This window comes from Bos mutus, chromosome 13 (genome assembly GCF_027580195.1).
Source record: "Bos mutus isolate GX-2022 chromosome 13, NWIPB_WYAK_1.1, whole genome shotgun sequence".
Classification (NCBI taxonomy): domain Eukaryota; kingdom Metazoa; phylum Chordata; class Mammalia; order Artiodactyla; family Bovidae; genus Bos; species Bos mutus.
The window spans coordinates 43,306,774-43,328,044 of record NC_091629.1 but is presented as its reverse complement, the minus strand read 5'-3'; the positions used below and the strand labels follow the sequence as shown (position 1 = coordinate 43,328,044).

The following is a 21,271-nucleotide window of genomic DNA, read 5'->3' as shown; positions in this document are numbered from 1 at the left end:
TGTCACCCTGCTTATTTAGCTTCTACACAGAGTACATCATGGAAAATGCCAGGTTGGATGAATCACAAGCTGGAATCAAGATTGCTGGGAGAAATATCAATGACCTCAGACATGCAGATAATACCATTCTAATGGCAGAAAGTGAAGAGGAGCTAAAGAGTCTTTTGATTGAAGGTGACAGAAGAGAGTGAAAAAGCTTGCTTAATACTCAACATTCAAAAACTGAAGATCATGGCATCTGGTCCTATCAGTTCAGTTCAGTTCAGTTCAGTCACTCAGTTGTGTCCGACTCTTTGCAACCCCATGAATCGCAGCACGCCAGGCCTCCCTGTCCATCACCAACTCCCGGAGTTCACTCAAACTCACATCCATCGAGTTGGTGATGCCATCCAGCCATTTCATCCTCTGTCATCCCCTTCTCCTCCTGCCCCCAATCCCTCCCAGCATCAGAGTCTTTTCCAATGAGTCAACTCTTCGCATGAGGTGGCCAAAGTACTGGAGTTTCAGTTTTAGCATCATTCCTTCCAAAGAACACCCAGGGCTGATCTCCTTTAGAATGGACTGGTTGGATCACCTCATGGCAAATATATTGGGAAAATACGGAAACAGGGTCATATTTCATTCTCTTGGTCTCTAAAATCAATGTGGATGGTTACTGCATCCATGAAATTAAAAGATGCTTGCTCCTTGGAAGATTGCTATTGCAAACCTAGACAGCGTATTAAAAAGCAGAGACATCACTTTGCCAACAAAGGTCCATACAGTCAAAGCTACAGTTTTTCCACTAGTCACGTATGGATGTGAGTGTTGGACCATGAAGAAGGCTGAGTGCCAAAGAATTGATGCTTTTGAACTGTGGTGTTGGAGAAGACTCTTGAGAGTCCCTTGGACTGCAAGGAGATCAAACCAGTCCATCCTAAAGGAGATCAACTCTGAATATTCACTGGATGGGCTGGTGCTGAACTGAAGTTAAAATACTCTGGCCACCTGATATGAAAAGCCAACTCACTGGTAAAGATCCTGATGTTGGGCAAGATTGAGAGCAAGAGTAGAAGTGGGTAACAGAGGATGAGATGGTTGGATGGCATCACTGACTCAATGGATATGAGTTTGAGCAAACTCTGCAAGATAGTGAAGAACAGGGAAGCCTGGTGTGCTGCAGTCCATGGGGTCTCGAAGAGTCGGACATGACTTAGCAACAATAGCAATGAGAGAAATATCAATCCGCAGCCATGCACAGATGCACCTTGTTTGCATTTTGACAAGAACAAACTGAAAACAATTCATGAAATTTCTGGGAAATTTCAACAGTGATAGCATATTTGGTGATATGAAAGGATGATTGTGAAGTCAAGTTTTGATATGATAATGGATCATGGTTATTTTTTAAAGGATCCTTATGCTTTAGAGATATTTGTTCAAATACTGTGGATGAAGTAATACCCAGGATTTGCTTCTAAATAATCTGGAATGAGGGTGGGGAAAGGGAGGATGTACTGGATTGGCCAAAATGTTTGTTTGGGGTTTTCCATTTTATGGGAAAATCCAAACAAACTCCTGGTTGACCAATCATGGCAGCTGGTGTTGGGTCTATGGGAGTGGATTACATAGCCCCTCCCTAAAAACAAGCATGACTTCATCAATCAAATGACCTACAGGATTACAAATATTTTGGGCCTCTTATTAAAATTCAATTTAACTTTGTTTCATTGCTCTGCCTTACAACCTACAATCCAGGTATACAATCACTGGCTATGAAAAATGTGTGAATTTATGTGTTACCTTGGCTTAGAGGCAATATCATATAGTGGCTGAGAGCCGAGAAACTATTCCTGTCTGTGTTTTGTCATCTGCATCTTTAGAAAACCCAGCAAATTCACTTATATTTCTCAGAGCCTCAACTTTCTCTCCTAAAATGGGAAGGAGTAAATAAGATTTTGCATGTTTGATGTTATGACCAGTGGCAGCAACACCAGAATAATTCACAGTAGAGGCTTATTCATATTAAAAAATTATGCTGGGCTTCCCTCATAACTCAGTTGGTAAAGAATCTGCCTGCTATGCAGAAGACCCCAGTTCAATATGCGGGTTGGGAAGATCCCCTGGAGAAGGGATAGGCTACCCACTCCAGTATTCTTGGGCTTCCCTTGTGGCTCAGCTGGTAAGGAATCTGCCTGCAATGTGGGAGACCTGGGTTTGATCCCTGGGTTGGGAAGATTCCCTGGAGAAGGGAAAGGCTACCCACTCCAGTATTCTGGTCTGGAGAATTCCATGGACTGTATGGTCCATGGGGTCTCAAAGAGTCCAACACGACTGAGTGACATTCACTTTCACTTTCCCTGGTGGCTCAGTGGTAAAGAATTCGATGGCCAATGCAGAAGACATGGGTTCGATCCCTGATCTGGGAAGATCCCTCATGCCTTGGACCAACTGAACCCGAGGGCCACAACTACTGAGCCTGTGCTCTAGAGCCCAGGAGTTGCAACTGCTGAAGCCCTTGAGCCCATGCTCCACAAGAGAAGCCACCACAATGAGAAGCCCATACAGCACAACTACAGAGTGGCCCCCGCTTGCCACAGTTAGAAAAAAAAGCCCACCCAATAACAAAGGCCCAGCACAGCCAAAAATAAAGAAATAAAATTACTTTTAAAAATTATGCTTCTTTGGGCATCTGTAGAAAGATGACTGGATGAAATACTAAAGAGAGATTACAGAGATAAATCCCTCAGGGTGTCATTCAACAAGCACAGCTGAGTATCTTCCCTGTGTCAGGCACAGAGGAACCGGGACCACTGGCTGAGCTCAGCGCCTGCTCCCCGGGGAAGAGAAAGGAAGGCATGTCAAGACAAGGAAAAAGCAGGGGTCAAGACTTAGGGGCAGTGTGGAAAGAGGTCCAGACCAGATCTGAAGGACACAGGAAAATGAGCCAGGCTGGATTTAGGGAGGGAGGGCAGAAAGCACGGAGAGAAAAGAGGACAAAGCATTCCAGGCTGTTAAGGGAAGAGCAAGTGCAAAGGCCCTTGGGGCAAGAAGGACTAATTCCAGGGTCAGAAGGATCACAGAGTCCCGAGCAGGACAAAGGGCAATGGAGTTGCAGTTCGTTCATTTTAACTTCATATCTTCTGAATTACGTAAATATTTTATGGAAGCGTGTATCATTCTTACAATTTTTTAAAAGTTTAAAAATATACACACAAAAGTAAAACACTTTATAAAGCCCCAAGAAGTAAAGATATTATAGCATTTTCTCTACTCTTTTCCTCTCAAGAATTCGACAAGATGTTAAAATTCATTCACATTTGCTTCAAGGAAAAAAACCCTTTGTTTAAATATACCAAGCAAAGGATCCTCTCCTGTCTGGTTTGCTGAAAGGGCCTCCCCATCCTTCCCCACCTCTTGGTGCGTTAGACACAGAAACGATCATTGCACCTAATTTAAATGATGCTCTTTCTAACCATCGTGAAGCCGCTGGTCCTCAAACACATTTCTCAGTGACAGGCTAAGCTTGGAGGAAAGACCCGCAAGAAAGGTTTGGGGAAAAGCTCTTCACTGTTCCAAGTGTGTGCAGTTGGAATGCAGTTTGGGGAGCTCCCTGACCCTGGCCCTCATCCCTGTGCTGAGCGCAGTGGACCAGCAGGAGGAAAGAACTTGGTATTGGGACTGCCCTGCAAAGTGGCACCTGAGTTTCCTCTGCAATCTGTCGCTAGGGATAGAATCTGTTTTTTTGGTTTCCTCTCAGCCTAGGGCTGGGCCAGTTCACTTTGATGTAAAGGAGGTGCATGCGGGTTACCTGAGTGAAAGTAGATAACTGAGGGCAGGGATGTGCTGCCTGGGAGGAGGGCTCAGGCCGCCCCTTCTGGTCCATGCAGGGAGAGTCCCAGAGAGGCCTGTCTGCACCTTGCAGTTTCTGCCTGTAGGAAGGCCAGCTTTATTATGGGTTTGTTCCCTTCACTGTTTAGATCCCCTGCCCCGGCCCCCACCCAGCTCAGGACCTTTCATTTCATGTCAGGTCTAGAGGGGCCATTCATTGGCTTCTGGCTGAGTGTTAGCGCTATGTGATACAGAAGGGTTTCTGCCCTCCTGAGGGACAGAGACCAGTGGTCAGATGGTCCCAGTCCTGGGAGAGAGGCACCCCACTCAGCCTCTCCGTTCAAAGACCTTTTATTTGTTTGTTTCTCATGGAGAACCCAGCTGCTGCAAAGCCTTCATCTGAAAGGTGAGAAACCTGAGGCCGGAAGGGCAATTCTACCCATCAAAGAAACCCCTGCAAAATTATGACCCATTTCCAGCCAGACCCTCAGTGGTGCCTCATAACCTAATGGTAAGAGCTCCACTTTGGAGTCGAGATTTACCTTTCATCGTGCTGATCACAATGCAGTCTTGTACAACCCACTCAGGCTCTCCAAGCCTTAGTTTCTTCATCTGTGAAATAGGGAGAATAATTTTTACTGCATAGGGTTGTTGATTCAAATGCACAGCTCGCCCTCAATTATTTTAGTGTTCACCTATTTCTCCTCAATTTCCCCCTTCCCTTAGACTGTGAGTCCCCTAAGGGCAAGGACTCTGTCTGCCTTGCTCACAGACGTGTCCTCAGTAACTACAATTGCCTAGGGCAGGCTACAATTGCCTAGTGTAGGGTAGGCAATGAGGAAGTATTAGTGTTGATAATAATAAAGGCCCTCAGCACAGGGCTTGGCACAGACAGTCATCATTATCAACACAGGGAGTTTGTTATTTATGGTGGGAAGCAGGTTTTGTTTCAACAGTATCAAATGACCAGAAACTGAGGGAACAAAACAGTTCTCTGGAGAGAGCCTGCTGTCAGGTGGCTCTTCTGGGGCCAAGACCCCAGGACACCATCCTGCCCCCTACTCCCTAGGAAGGTCTCAGTGCCACCTTGCTCCAAGGCCTCTCCCTGTTTCCTCTCCCTCAAGGAAACTGTCCCCCAGGGGCAGCACTCCTTCCCTGAGGCTTCAGAATTTCTGTCTTTTGCTCTAGAAGAGAGTAGGAGTGAAGGCTCAGTTCAAATCTGCAAGGGGAGGATTGCTAGGTTAAAAATACTGGATGAACAATTAAATAAGAATTTTGGGTGAACAATGAAATCATTTTTTAGTAAGAGTGTCCCACAGATTGCATGGGACCAAGTTATCCTTAAAAAAAGTATTCACTGTTTATCTGCAATTCAATTTTAACTGAGGGTCCTGTGTTATAATTTGCAAAATCTGGCAGCCCAACAAAGTGATGGAGCTGGGATATTAACCCAGGCTTGCCTGGGCTTGTGGACTGCTTTCTCCTCTCTTGCAAAATCCCCACTGGTGTGGTTATGAGAGTTTAAAGGGAGCGGCTGAATGAAATAGGTTTTTAAGCCCTAGGCTACTACATAAATGCTAGCAAAGGCAGAAATTTCGTTCGCCTTGATCCTCATCTGCACCCAGTGCCTAGAACTGTGTCTGATACACAGTTGGATAGCCATAACTACTTGTTTTAGTGAAAAATCACTGATACGACTTTCCTAAATAGGAGATATTTGGGAGATATTCCCAAAAAAGGAGATATAAAACCATTTCAAGGTCTCAAATCTTGGTACCACACCCCAAATATATCCTGCTGGTCCCTGAGGCTTGTCAGAAGGTACCCAGGAAGGGGCCCAGGTGAGACTGCACCTGATAGAGCCCTGCGCACAGATGTCTCAGTCAGTGCAAGCGCTATGCACATCCGTTAGTCCAGCCCCACCTGGGGGTGAGGTGTGCGCATGCGCAGTCCGGCCCCCCCACTTCGGGAGAGGAGCTCTGTCCTTCCAGGCCCCACCCTGGAAGTGCATTGTGGGTACAGAGAAGGGTGATCTCAGGCCAGGTGGAGCTCCTGTTGTTGGACGCTTTTGTTGCAGCGGCTCCTTATGGCCTTTACGCCCAGGGGCCCTGAGGCCTCGTTTTTCGAGGTTTTGGACCGGCACAGGGCTTCTCTCCTGGCCGCCTTGAGGAGAGGCGGCGAGGAGCCCGCGGGCGGGGGGATGCGCTTGGCTTCCAGGTATACGGGCTCTTTCTGGGGCACAGACGGCTGGGAGTTAGGGAGCAAGAAGGTTCTGCCCAGCCAGGCTTGAGGTGCTCTGTGGAGAAATGCTGGGCCCCCTTCCCGTCTCCCCAATCTGGAGAGCAAGGCTGCCTCAGAATGTTGAGGCCACAGAGGCCTGTTTGGCCCACCAGCCCTGAACCCCAAGAAAGGCCCTTGTTTAGTGCCCCCTATTTCTTCTGTTAATTTATTCTCAATTCAAAAAGCCAGGTGCCAGCCACACTTACACCCCACCCCCACAGTAACCCCTCCCACCCCGTGTCTTCTAGAATGTTCCAGGAGCATCCCCACAGCTGGGGTCACAGGTTTCCTGAGATCTGGACAGTTTGAGGAGTTTAAGGCACAGTTTGGCTTGGTGTTTATTTTTTTTAAGTTGTGGAAATTTAGAAGTTTTCAAGCATTTTTTTTTTAAGAAAAGGTGGGGGGAAATCAGTGTTGTAAGTTCTTAATAAGTGTGTTTTATCAAAATGAATGAGGCAGTCAACACATTTTAAGTGGTTTATAGTAAGACAATGGGATTTATGGACCTGAAAGGGAAGAAAACACACATTTCTTTAAATCAGTTAAAGCAGTTAGAGTTTAGCTTAGAGTGTGGTGCTGATAAAATCAATTACAGAGGTTCTCCAGCTGCCCAACCTGGAGTTAACTGCAGGAAATATGTTTACATTATTCACCACTTTCACTTAAAATGCTCTGTTGTTCCGCTTACTTGATCTGCTTTTCTAGTTTATCAGCAAGGTTTTTCACTTAAACAAATTACTGTCATTTAAGCCCAAACCAACTACCAAAAAAACCTTCAAACAAATTTACAAAATGTTTTAGTTTAAGGGAGTACTAGAAGAGGGTAAAAGAAGGGGGTGGCAGTCCCTGTTTAGGTTTCAGATGTAAATCTGATTGTTTTAAAGTTGGTCATAATATTACTGCAGCTTTTTTTCCAAACTAGAAAAATGAATAAGATACTTGAATCAGTTTTTGCTCCCCAAATTAGAAAATATTGAATGTTTTAAAAGTTATTTTCTGATACATGCATTTTCAATGAAAGCTGTGAAGTTTCTATGGAAATTAGAACACTACATTTTGTGCATTTTCTAGATTTAATATGATTTTCCTTCCTAGGCAATATTTTTATGGTGTTTATAACAGAATAACATTTTTTGAAGCTGATGGCTTGTGAAATTAAGAGTCAGCTGACAGAAAACTGGGCTAAGTCTTAATAATTTTCTGTGGTGTAGTAGTTGCCAAGCCCTTTTATGGTAATGATTAAACTTTTTTCTTTTTGTATCACTAAAATTCAAAAGGGCTGATTTATGACATGACATCAATTAGGGTAACACACTACAGTAAGAACTGTTTTTTGGAAATATTTTCACATTGCATTTGGGGAAATAAATTCAAAGCCAGTATTACATCAGTTAAAAGATTTATCAGTAGTATTTCAAGGCAATGAGTGTGTATTTAAAGTAGGTTGATCTGAAGATCAATGTATTTATATCAATACATTGTATCAATACATTTATATTAATGTATTTATAAATTGGTCATTAAAAGGGAGATATTACTTAAGTTGGTAATTGTTTGAGAAGTAAAATTACAAGCAAATGAAATTTCTTTGAAATTCACCACTACCAATACAATTGTTGTAATGTATTACTCATGTTAAAAGTTAATGTATTACTCATGTGGGAGAGAGTATTATTGACATGTATCATCTAGTCTTAAAAAACAACCAGTGAAACAAAAAATTAATATTCTGGAGAAATGTTACCTATTGTAAAGGTCTAATTTAAAATTAAGATTGAATCATTGTGTGTTTATTGTTTCAGTTCTGAGGTTCTTTCATCTATAGAAAAAATTATCCAAGACATAGTCACAAGCTTGGCAAGAAATGAAGCGCCTGCATTCACAATAGACAACAGATCAAGCTGGGAAAATATAAAGTGGGCGTTTTGCATTTTTAAATTTTTAAGTGCATTATCTAAGTCATTATTAGAATTTATGTGAGTTAGCGTTCTAGTTGGATTTAATTCTATTTGTTGCCTTTACCCTGCCAAAAAGGATTTAAGGAAGTTTATAAAATACATACCATACAGGCAGGTTATATAAACTAGAAGTAGGTGTTAAAGATAAGGCAAAGGGAAAACAATGCTAGGAACAAAAAAATGGAGCACCAAAAGAAGTTAGAATTCAAAATGCATATGATAAAGTCTTACAGTCCTGCTAAAAATAGGCGCCAGCCTTGGATCTAAGCTTTCTAGCACTCAAAGGGGAGAATATCACCATCAGAATTCTTATCTGTACTGCAGAGGCAAACCACTTGCTCAGGGGAGCTATAACCAGCCCTGATATTGAGACCAAAATAAATGTATCCTGAGCACAGAACACATTGCAATGGCTCATTCTCTTAGCAGATTTCCTGTGGAGTCATGTCCCCAAGAGGGGAAAATCAGCAAACAGCTTTATCAGAATCTTGGAATCTAGTTACATAGTTGGATTCTTTCAGGTCCTCAACCTGTAGACCCTTTTCACTAAACAATGAAAAACACTGCAAAATTAGTCCTCAGTAAGAGTTACAGGAAAAGAATGAAAGAAATCTTAAGGCTCTTAGTCATTCATTATTCTTTTATGATCAATATAATTAGTGAAACTGTAAACTTTTGAATCATATTTTGCAAGGTGGATTTCACCAAACCTAGAAGCAGCTGTTACCTGGCCTGTTTGCCTGGTGCCTTCTGCCATCTTTAGGGCAGGCTTGGCAGTTCAATTTAACAACCTAGTATAAACTTATTTCATTACTGTAACTTTCGGGGTAAATTAAATGAAATATTTCAAAACTTATTATTAAATTGAATAAAAGTATTAAATCAATAAGCAAAATGCTAATAAAATTGTGAAATAATTTATAATAGTCACGTACCCTGTCTTCCCAGGAAAGAAATACACACACATGCACACACACTATAATCAAAGGTGTTTAATTCATGTATTTTAAACACTCTTTTAGTGCCTCTGTATGTTGCCAAGATAATTACCTAATTACCACTTGGAATTCTCTAAGCTTATAAACGAGGTTATCCTAAAACTTCAGTGCTTACATTGGGAAGAAATGTGGATTTAAATGATGTTCAGAAGAGGAAATTAATCATATGTTGTTTGGTGTTCAGAAGTTAACTCTTTTTTTATTCTATTCCCTTGCTTTAAACAAAATGACAGGTTTGAAGATTCTGTGGGTCTTCACATGGTATCTCATTGTACCACAAGAAAAATCAAAAGTGATTCACCAAAATCAGTTAAAAATTTTGGTAAATTCATCTTTCTTAGCTTTTAGTGGTAAAATAAATAATTTTGATTACTCTCTGGGTTATAGTTGTTCTGAGCTAAATAATTTTTACTTGTTCATTAATAGGCCATCCTGTACTTGAAATAAATTTGTAGAATTCTGCATTGTCAATAACTGTGGAAGTAAAGTATTATTCCAAAATGAATGTTCAAGTATATGATTCAGTGGGAAAATATTCAATTTTGCTGTACATAGAACACTTAATTTTATCTAACTTGTAGACAGTTATCATTCTGTACTTAACACTTCTCTTTTGGAAAGATAATTTTTATAATGTTGTGCAAAGTAACTAGAGAGAGTTAATCCTTGATCACAGAATGTTTTGATTTTTGTAAGTAATAAGTAACTCACTTATTGCATCTTATTTTCCAGCACTAATTCTTAAAATATTTTCCATGATTTATAAATTAGTACAGAGCAATACTTATGCAACCAAAAGGTAAGTACATTGTTCTAATAAATTATTCTTTGAAATGCGTTGTGGGTTAAGTGGGACTGACTTTCATTATATGTGTGGGATTGACTTTCATTATATGTTTTGAAAAGTTACATAAAACTAGTCTGTGGGTAATAAATTATTTGTTTACATCCACTCAAAGCTTTCTTCAGTTCATATTCCAATATTTATCATATTCAGATAAAATATGATTAATTAAAAAATATATTTTTAATATTTTCATAGAGACATTTATTACACTGACAGCCAACTCTTTGGTAACCAGACTGTTGTGGACAATATTATTAATGATATTTCCTGTATGTTAAAAGTGCCAAGGAGGAGTCTGCATATTGTAAGTAGCATTTAATAAAAGATACTTTAAAACAAAAAGTATGAAAATTATAGTAGAAGAATAAATGTAATCTGTGCCTTCTTTTCATATTTTTGATATTATATTTTTCTCACTATGAATTTGAATAATCTAGTCTCAGTGTATCCCCTTGGCTAAAGGAAGCAAAACTGATGAATTGTCAAATACTTTTCATTCCTAAACACTTATGTATTTTCTCCTTTATTTCTTAAATTTCAGTCTGATCCAAAACCCCTATATAATTTAGCAGGTGAACATGAGAAGGGACTTAGAAGCATAAAATGCACTGGGGAAAAAGGTTTCATATATGACTATTACTTTTTTCAGCTGTCTACATCAAAAGGTTTAATTGCTGGCGATTTAAAGTACCTGGAGGAAGACGGCACCAAGGTGAACTGCACGCGTGCAACAGTAAGCATCATAATGTGTTCATGTGCTTCCACGCCATATCAAACTCATTTGTGTTTGAAACGCACTTTATTGACTGGCTTTGTTATGTAGTTCAGAGCTTAAGACTTTAAAATAAAATGAAAGGATGAATAGGTATATGCTTTAGGGGTTGTATATTACCCAGTTTCCAAATATGCCAGTTGTCAGATGTCATATTGAAATAAACAAACATACACATTCCTTTTTTAAATGCACTGTTTTTTGTTTTCAGGTAGAGTGTGACTTGACCATTTTAGCATGGCTATTTATGTGATGTTCATAAAATTTTCTGGTTCTGAAATTTGTAAGTTTGAGACTAAAGTGTTTGCTAGGCTTTAGTACATAGAAAGTCACAGAACTAGCACAGAAGTTTGGAAATGGTTAACTCACCATTTTGGAAAGAGGAGAATGACACCTATGAGAAGGAAGTCTTTCCTTCATCAGTTTCTGCTTTTTAAGTCACATATCTATAAAGTTTCCAAGAAATTTTCACCTGCTGGGAAGTAGTTTGGGTCGTGTGTCTGTTTTCTTATTGAAAAGTAAATCTGTGTCCTACTGTTTTCTTACTGAAGCATAGACTTCTGATGACAGTGTATTTTTAAAAATGAAAATTAAAAAAATATAGGGCTTCCCCAGTGGCTTAGTGGTAAAGAATCCACCTGCAATACAGGAGACTCAGAGACACGGGTTCAATCCCCGGCTTGGGAAGATCCCCTGGAGGAGGAAATGGCAACCCACTCCAATATTCTTGCCTGGGAAATCCCATGGACAGAGGAGCCTGGCGGGCTACAGTCCACAGGGGTTGCAACTGATGCAACTAAACAACAACAAAAAGTGTTCTTGATAAATTTTTAAATGTTATTGTGTTTGTTTGCTTAGTCGCTTAGTCATGTCTGACTCTTCGAGACCCCATGGACTGTAGCCCACCAGACTCTTCTGTCCATGGCGATTCTCCAGACAAGAATGCTGAAGTGGATTGCCATGCCCTCCTCCAAGAAATCTTCCCAACCCAGGGATCGAACCCAGGTCTCCCACATTGCAAGTGGATTCTTTACCATCTGAGCCACCAGAGAAGCCCAAATGTTGTTATACTTGCTGTTTATTTAAAATAAAAACTGTCTCCTCTTGTTAACTTAGGCTGTTGCTGTGCCATCTAATATTCAAGGAATTCAGAGTATCCTTTGAGTGAGAAAGCTATTTAAATTTACAGAATGTTCATTCATTTTTACTTTAATAAATCAAGCCTTCATAATGTGTAACCAGTAAGCCATACCCTGTATTGGTCAAGATGAACACATCATGCTCCCTTTTCTAGGATATTTTTAGGAGCTCACTACCTAGTAAGAAAGATATGTAAATACGGTGTGTGAATAGGTGGCGCTAGTGGTAAAGAATCTGACTGCCAGTGCAGGAGAGGCAAGAGAAGCAGGTTCGATCCCTGGCTTGGGAAGATGCCCTGGAAGAGAATAGGTATCTGAAGTATGAAGGTAAAAACAAAAATTCTGTATCTGTAGCTACTTTTGAATTGATCGATATGGCATCGTTACTTATAATTAGTGGTTCAGTTGAAACACACATGCCTTAAATTTATCAGCCTTAACTTCACAGATTTAATTACAGATGCGAAATTTCTACTAATTGTAGAAAAAGATGCAACATTTCAGCGCCTCCTGGATGACAACTTTTGCAACAAAATGTCTCCATGCATCATGGTTACGGTATATTATCTGCTTTTACCTCAATTACCAGACTAATGTACTACTTTGGTGATCAGTAAGAGGGGTTTATGGCTTCCCAGATGGCTCAGTGGTAAAGAGTCTGCCTGCCAGTGCTGGAGACATGGGTTCTATCCCTGGGTCAGGAAGCTCCCTTGGAGTAGGAAATGGCAACCTGTTCTAGTATTCTTGCCTGAGAAATCCCAAGGACAGAGGAGCCTGGCGGGCTACAGTCCAAGGAATTGCAGGGTCAGACACAACTGAAGCACATATACACACAAGAGTGGCTTATAACTTCATCTATGAGTTTGAACAGCATTCTCTTGTCACTGTGAAGCATCCTTTGGGATTATAGAACAAGAATTTCCAAGGTGTTTATTTAACCATCCTCAAATCTAACTGAAATCAAGGTGATGGTCCCGATTCTTAAACACCAGAGATTTTCTAATAAAAATGTAAGTTTACACAGGCTCTCAGTATCACCCTCAACACCATTCCCACAGGGGCTACTTGTCTTGACTATAATATGGTAACATGGGAACTTTGACAGGGTTGAATGAACAAGAGCCACTCCTTGTTCTTCCTCACACAGTTTGTATGCTGTTGAAAGAACAGCAAAGAACACAGAAGCGTATGTTGAGGTAATACACAGGGAACTACAGGCAATAATTAGCAAAGGGTAATGCAGGAGGTGTTCATAGAACTGGGGAGACCAGTGACATCCGCTGGCCTGGGGAAGAAGGAGGTGGCAGTACAGGAAGCCAGGGGTGTGGGTCAGTGAGATGATGGGAGAGCAACAGACACATCAGGTTCCCCCTCCTGTACCAGCCTTCCTCCACTCTTACAGATCTGCATAAAGACCTAGTTCTCTGAAGAAAAAAAAAAAGCTCATCTACTTACAGTTCTCTTGGCTTATTAATAGTAAGTATGATGTTTGTGAGGTATGTTTGTGGAAGCAGTAGGAGAGCTGACCTGCCGAGGGAGCAGGATGTTGGGCAGCTGTTGGCATCTTGGAAGGCCTGGCCACCCCCAGGAGGCATCCTGATTTAGTGCAAAAATATCAAGTGTTAACAAAAGTGAGGAGGATTGGTGAGAAAGGAAATGACAAGGATTCGTGTGGTAGCATCATTAGTTAGATGGATAGGGAGATAACTGGATTCAGGAAGCCTGTCTGGAGGCTCTCAGGTGGCAGGTTGCCAGGGAAATGGTTAAAGAGAAAGGACTTAAGCAAAGGACATTTCCAAGGCAAGTTTAAAAGGACGTGATGACCATGGGGTGAGAGGAATGAGTCAAAATGACTCTAGTGTGTGGAGCTTTACCACGATGTCCCCGTGGATGCTACAGAACAAGTGGCAGGGAGGCTTGGTTCTTCATAGAAAAAAGATGTTGAATGTAGTCTTAGAAATAAAAATTTGAGATGCTAACAGGAGATCCTAGTGGCATGTGCCCAGTTTGAAGAGAGGGGAGAACAGTTGTGACAGAAAATGTACACTGAGACCTCACCAGTAACAAAGGCCATACCTGAACCCCTGAAGTGATCGCTCAATGGCGTTGTCCTGTGGTTCACTTTTGGTGGAGTCCTCCTGCTCTTTCACACCTTCCTGGTGAGAGTGCATGCTTGCTGGACCGATCAGAAGACAAGCTGTTACAGACAAACCAGCAGTGGCCCAGGCCTCCGTTTCAGCCCTTGGAGTTTGAATCACAGCTGGTACTAGTGCACTGGAGATGCACATAAAGCTCAGCTCTTGGTCACATTTCTCTTTTTACCTTGTCTTTCCTCTTGAATGCTGCCTTCTAGTCTTTGTCTACCTACATGTTGGTGCTGTCATGGCAGCCGTTGATAATTGCTGTTGTTACTATGGTGAAACACCCACTAGTAGCTGGCCTGTAGTAGCTGCCCCTGCAGAGGGGAGCTTAGAGTCGAGGGCTGGGCTAGGAAGGAATATTTGGTACTGTCTGACTCCTCTACCACTTATATGGGTTATCTCTCCCAAAGGAAACAATTAAAATACACTACCATTCACTATGTATTCGTGATACACCAGGAACTCTGCTAGGTACTTTACGTAATAAGGGTTCACATTTACTGCTGTTTTCTACTTTGTTCAGTCACTCAGTTGTGTCTAACTCTTTCAGATCCCATGAACTGCAGCACACCAGCTCCCTCTCCTTCACCATCTCTTGGAGCTTATTCAAACTCATGTCCGTTGAGTCAGTGAAGCCATCCAACCATCTTATCCTCTGTTGCCCCCTTCTCTTCATGCCCTCATATCAACTTGTAAAGTCTCTCCAGCCTTATGAGATAGGTATTATTATCATCCCCATTTTAACAATAGAACACTGGGACTCAGGAAGGTATTTTACCACAATCTCAAGGCTGGGGACTTGGAGAGGGACTCCCCTGGTGGTCCAGTGGTTAAGAATCTGCAATGCAGGGGATGTGGGTTCAATCCCAGGTCGTGGAACTAAGATCCCACACTCCACAGGGCAACAAAGCCTAAGTGCCACAACAAAAGATCCTGTGTGCTGCAACTAAGACCAGACATAGCCAAATAAGTAAATTAAATAAATACATATTAAAAAAAAAAAAAAAAAACTTGAGCCACCAGGGAAGCCATAGTACTGGGATTAAGATAGTTCAACTCCACATTGCTACAGTGCCATAACTCTGTGTGGTAGGCATATTTAGCCCAGTTTTATAAATAAAGCCACAGCCTAAAGAGACTAGGAAACCCACTAGTGATTGGTGGAGAGGGAATTCAGACTCAGGGCTATCCCATCAAAAGCCCGTTCTCACCTCTACTTGCTTCCTCCCTGTTCCACATTTCATTTGGTTTCCTGTTCTCTCTTTTAACAGTATTGTAATGCTCTTCAAATTATTTTTCTACATAATTATTGTTTTAATCACGTCATAATACTATTCTACTGTTTGGTTTTATTAAATCCTGAGTTTAAACCAGATACTTTTAAATGCTTTATAATTATTTAATAACTTAGTTCCTGTAATAATAGCAGAAGGTGTTATTACAAAGCCCCAGACCTCAGAGAGTTTTCATGACTGTTAAGATCCATGCTGCTAAGAAGTGGCAGAGCCAGGCGCCTCTGCAGGCAGTCGGCTCTGAAGCCGATGCACGTCACCACTGTGCGATGCTGCCTGTTGTTAGATCTTTTGGATATTTACTGTGGTTTCTGTCCTTTTAAGTAACACTGCAGTGGACATCTTTATGTATGTCACATTTTTTATTATTTTTGTTTCTGCTAAAATATTTTCCTAGGCCTGGGATAATTAAGTCAAAGTTATGAAGATATTTATGTCAATAATAAAATAAGGATACAGTGTCATCAGTTTCATTCTACTGAAATTAAAATGCATGATTTCAATCCTTGCTTTTAGGGAAAGGGGGTACCTGATCTGAACACAAGACTTCTAATCAAGAAGTTGTGGGATACATTTCACATTCCTGTTTTCACTCTGGTAGATGCTGATCCACATGGTAATTTATTGTTAGACTATTTGAAATAGTCATAATCAAATCATATTTATAGCTTGTGTTTTTCTGCTCATAGAACACTTTCATAAAATACTTTAAAAGAATATGATTATTAGATTTAAATGAATGACTAATCATTTGGGATATTTATTGTTTTTTTACTGTATTAAACTGAACCATAAATTTTCCACTGGTATTGTTCACAAAAATAAAAACTGCAGATGTTAGATATAATTATCTAACTATAATATGCAAGGAGACAAATTTAAAAGTTAACTTTCTTTTAACAGGCATAGAGATAATGTGTATCTATAAGTATGGATCTATGGTAAGTATAGAAAAATATTTTTCCTTTTCCACTATTGAGATAGTTTATATTATTCACTGGAGTGATTTCTGCATTTACTTATCAGCCCCTAGTAAGCTGAGGGCCCCCAAAAGGTACCAGGGAAGCTACTGTCCTAGTCTAGGGCCGCTCTGTTTCAGAGTCTGTGATTCCAGCTTCCAGCATAACCAGTGTGACTCCAGATGACAGAGTGGGATTACCTTTGGGCAAGAGGCCTTAATTATCCTCCACTCTCCTGGCCTGCTGAAGTAATGGCAAGCCCTCCGCATAGCAACACTGATTACCAATTATACCCTGAAAAGCATATATAGTCTTGAATTCTGACTTTTACAATTCCAACCATCAGGAGAAATAAAAAGACCACCAAACTTTACCACTAGGGACGGCAACTGCTACACATCAGTGGTTCTCAAAATGTGGTCCTGGGAAGCTGTTAGAAATGCAATTCTCAGTCCCCATGCAGACCTCCTGAGTCTGGAATTCTAAGGGTGGGCCCTCCAAGTGATCCTGACTCATGGTGAAGTTTGGGAATCACTGGTATACACTTTGTGTGTCCCTGGAAGAGTCGGACACGACTGAGCGACTTCACTTTTCACTTTTATGCATTGGAGAAGGAAATGGCAACCCACTCCAGTGTTCTTGCCTGGAGAACCCCAGGGACGGCGGAGCCTGGTGGGCAGTGACTTAGCAGTAGCAGTAGCAGATGTATATGTTTATAGCAGAAGAAAAGGATGGTGGAGCAAGGGATTAAGGTGTGGAATCACAAACGACAATAAATTTGGGTCAGAGAGGGTCATTTGTACTTTCACGTTATAGAAAATCAACACAGAAATAGTATAGAGCAGTTTTAAAACCTCCACTGAAAGTCCAGTTTAACTAAGCTCTTGGTGATTTTCTTACTTCTGTGGCCTCTGGGAGTGTGAAGTCTTCAGTAAGAGTCCTTAATAAGTTGAAAAAAAATTGCTGCAAAAACAAGTATGCTAGTTCTCTGCAAAAGGTTTAGCTAATATACTTCTGCTCTTTATTTTAGGCTATGTCTTTCGAAGCCCATAATCTCACAGTTCCAGCTATTAGATGGCTTGGTCTCCTCCCTTCTGATATCAAAAGGTTAGACAGTTAGCAGAATGAGGGTATTTAAAATGATGACTCACTGTAACATGTAGCACTCAGCCTGAAGAGTCACTACCAGGAGAAGTGCTTACTGTTTTTTACTTATGTTGTTCATGATAACTCAGAATTATATCATTATAAATTTATCGATGTTTCTGTTTCAACTACTAAAACACTTAAATATATTTGGTTAATTGAGCCTTTAGAAGACATTTTTTTGTTTTACCCTTATGGTTAAAGTCTTTAATAATTTCTTTATACTTAGAAAGTATTAAGACATTGAATCTAAATAGTAATCATTGACAACACCATTTGCCATCTGAATTGATTTTATCATAGGTTCTTAATTTCATTTAAAAATCTCATTTTAAGATTACTTAAAGTTGGGGGATCCACATTTTGTCAGTTTTAAGATATATGTGTTCGTTATAGAAAAAATATTAAGTAACAATATAAAAGTCACCTATAGATAAACAGTTCTGCCCTTGTAGATTATTTGCTGTGCGTTGCCATAATTTCTTCCAAAAGAATTTGGAAGAGCTTGATTTTGAAATCTTTTCTCCCACAACACAATGTAATTGCACTTCCTTATCAATAAATACATCCCTATGATCTTATTTGAATGTCTTTTTCCACTTGGTTTCAATTCTGAGTGTGTCTATTTGGTCAGTCCCTTGTAATTGGACATTTGGATGGGTTCCAAATCTCTGTTTTGAAAGATAGTCCTCTGACTGACCCTCTTGTGACTGAATCTTTGCCTGTATCCTTAATTAGTCCCATAGGCTGAATTCCCGGAATTGCTGGGTCAAAGGGTATGCACATTTTTAAGGCTTCAGCTGCCCTCTGGATAGGTTAATTATTTTGTCTTCCCTGGAGAGTAAGAGCCCACCTGCCCCTCAGCATAAGACATTATCACTTTATTCATCTCTGCTAATGTGATATTTTAAGATATTTTATTGTTTTAATTGGCTAGTGAGAGGTGAGAGTGAAATTAAACATATTTGGATTTCTTCAAGCAGTGAGCAAACCTTGGTTAAAGGCGCTTATTTTCTAAAAATGGAATGATCGCTGCTTCTTACAAAATGAGGGCACAAGAGAAAACATTCAAGTTTTGACTTTTGAATGTTTATGCTGTAGTGAATCAAAGTTTTGTTTAGTGTATACATCATGGTCAAAATCCGTCTGGGGTGATCTATTTGTATGAAGATCATTTCTAATGCAAGTTTAGGACAGAGAATCTGATTAAGGCGGAAAACGAAGAAACTCTAGGTGTATCTCATAAATTCCACCAGTGCACTCAAAATAAATGTACTCTAAATAAATGTACAATCAAAGAAAAAACAGCATGATAGCTACACAAACATGGCTTCAAGGGAAATCCTCTAGGTCTCTCTTTCAATCAAATTGTCACCCTATCCAGGAGCTGCCAGTGGCAAATAGTCATTATTGTGGGGACATTGAGAAAGACTGTTTGAAACTAGAGCTCTGCTGGGAAATCCAGGATTTGTGACTTCAAAAAGCAATTCACAGCATAAATCCTGGACCTCTCACGTTGTATTTTTAAAACACATACCAAGATAAAATTACAATCCACTTTTTAAAAATTTGAAACAAGATAGATGTGTATACGTATGTCTGTGTGCACGCATGAGTGCATAAGTGAAAACTGATAGACTAACTTCCTTGGCCCAGAAAATTCCCCTTGAATTACAAAGAATTAAGGATTCAGTGGGACCTGAAATCCCACAGTGGATCTTGCTGCTGGCCACACACATGCTGGCACTCACCGCTCTAAGACTGCGGCGCTCTGGGGGCAGCCTTGGTGTTGAGACACATGGTGTTAGTGCTCCCGGCGTTTGTTTTATAACCCATGTCTATCTTCCTGTCATCGTCCTGTGAGCGTGGCATGAAAGAAAACAACTTGAAACAGACTTCCACTATGATCTTGAATACTTGCTAGTCGAAGACAAACCAGATTCCCTCAAACTCCACATTTAAAAATGAACCTGTACTGATTTTTTCATCTGTTATTTCTGAGTCTTTTGAAATAGTACGATAAATAAAAATGAAATGTATGTGACCTTAAAGTTACAGGAGCACTTTGTTTTTACTGATTGTTTTTTCACCTATTTTTTTCCCCAGATTAAATATACCCAAAGGTACTTTAATTCCACTGACAAAACGGGACCAGATGAAACTTGACAGCATCCTAAAGAGACCTTATATTACTTGCCAACCATTTTGGAGAAAAGAAGTATGTTTCTTTTTAAAATGCAAATGTCATGTTTTATTGCTTTCTACTTTTAGCAGTGGCTGCTGCTGCTGCTAAGTTGCTTTAGTCGTGTCCAACTCTATTCGACCCCATAGATGGCAGCCCACCAGGCGTCCCCGTCCCTGGGATTCTCCAGGCAAGAACACTGGAGTGGTTATTTGCATCATATTTTGAAGCTATTCTTCTTGAATTTTTATATAACTAGCAACTGCTATGTGCATTGTTTGGCAGTAAATTGTTGCTGAAACATTGAATTGTGAATGCTAATAGGTAAGATTAGCTGGGTGGAGTTGACCTAATTTATTCTCATCATAGTTAAATACCCATTGTCTACGGTTCTGTTGTAGTTTGTGAGGAAAAAAAGGAGAGAAGGAAATTATAAAGATGCCAGACCATTCCTAACTACTGAAGGAATCCATACTAATATTTTTAGCTGTAGCAGCTCTAGAATATTCTGGCTGACCTAAAGTTTATTGCCTGTGGTTTTGGAGCCTAAAACAAATCTAGATTTACCAGTTTGAGTTGACAGAACTGTAGCAAAGACTCTAGTATGACTGTAGTTTACTTTTATTGACAGATGGAAATAATGGCAGACTCTAAAATGAAGGCAGAAATTCAAGCTTTGACCTTCCTATCATCAGACTATCTTTCCAGAGTGTACTTACCTAACAAATTAAAATTTGGTGGGTGGATATAAAAATATGTCAGAATATATCTTCTGATCACAAAAGGCTTTTCATTAGTTTTGTTTTCAGCAGTAGATACTGTTATGCAAAGAACAAATGTTCTTCATTTTATAGAGGTAAAATATAATAATTTTTCGTAATTGTATTTTTTTGTCAAAAAATGCTATACTCTAATTTTCTTGAGAAGGCTTTATCATTCTCTTAAGAGATTAATTTCTATCCTATGTTCTAAATTAAATCATAGAAGAATGTATGTTATTTTGACTTTTAAATTTTCTTTAAAAAAATGTCTAACACCTGTCATCAAAGTCTGCAGAAATGCTTTATTTACTTTCTACAGTACAAGTAATGTTAAGGCATGAAGTATCCTATTGTAACAAAAGTGAAGAAGTGAAGTGAAAGTCATTCAGTCGTGTCTGAGTCTGCGACCCCATGGACTATGCAGAATACTGGAGTGGGTAGCCATTCCCTTCTTCACGGGATCTTCCCAACCCAGGGATCGGCCCCAGGTCTCTCGCATGGCAGGAGGTTTCCTTACCATCTGAGCCACCAGGGAAGCCCCAGTAACAAAAGTAATAGTAACCTAAATTTGAAAGGTTGCAAATTAATGAAAGTATCAAGCAATTTCTTCTTGGTTACATTTTCCTTTGCCTTCATAGTGTAGGGGTCATGCCTCAGTCATTCACTGTGAAAGTAGTGGTAATGTTCATTATGAATAAATACTGGGTTGATGTAGTCCTCAGTGCTTTGATTTGATTTTGAGCATACTTCTCATTAATAATATACTTATTTGAAATATTTCCCCAGGGTTTTATCAGTTCTCACCCAAATTCAAGTCACTTGAATTCTTCTCTAGCCTAGGTTTATAAACAAAGAACTTGTTCAGCTTTAAGATTTACAGAAGCCTCAAATTTAATAAGGCCTATCCATGAGAAACGCTGGACTGGAAGAAACACAAGCTAGAATCAAGATTGCTGGGAGAAATATCAATAACCTCAGATATGCAG

General features: G+C 40.1%; 1 protein-coding gene and 1 long non-coding RNA gene across 3 annotated transcripts in view; one reads left to right on the top strand and one right to left on the bottom strand.

The window, feature by feature from the left end:
• Positions 1 to 21,271, bottom strand: part of LOC138990445 (uncharacterized) — a 53,860-nt gene that overhangs the window by 25,811 nt on the left and 6,778 nt on the right. Inside the window, exons 2-3 of the long non-coding RNA XR_011466570.1 lie at positions 19,094 to 19,199; positions 4,353 to 4,422 (exon numbers count right to left, since the gene is read on the bottom strand). This is a non-coding gene — a long non-coding RNA (uncharacterized lncRNA). The remainder of the gene's footprint in view (positions 1 to 4,352; positions 4,423 to 19,093; positions 19,200 to 21,271) is intronic.
• Positions 5,897 to 20,275, top strand: SPO11 (SPO11 initiator of meiotic double strand breaks). 2 transcript variants are annotated; one of them, XM_005887974.2, is made up of 13 exons: positions 5,897 to 6,027; positions 7,893 to 8,006; positions 9,280 to 9,368; positions 9,779 to 9,845; positions 10,089 to 10,197; positions 10,543 to 10,626; positions 11,782 to 11,818; positions 12,253 to 12,362; positions 15,754 to 15,853; positions 16,141 to 16,178; positions 17,227 to 17,303; positions 19,449 to 19,560; positions 20,156 to 20,275. In XM_005887974.2, the coding sequence occupies exons 1-13, from the start codon at positions 5,897 to 5,899 to the stop codon at positions 20,273 to 20,275; spliced, it is 1,188 nt and encodes a 395-aa protein (XP_005888036.1). The 2 variants fall into 2 exon arrangements, with proteins under 2 accessions (XP_005888036.1, XP_005888037.1); XM_005887975.2 differs by lacking the exon at positions 7,893 to 8,006.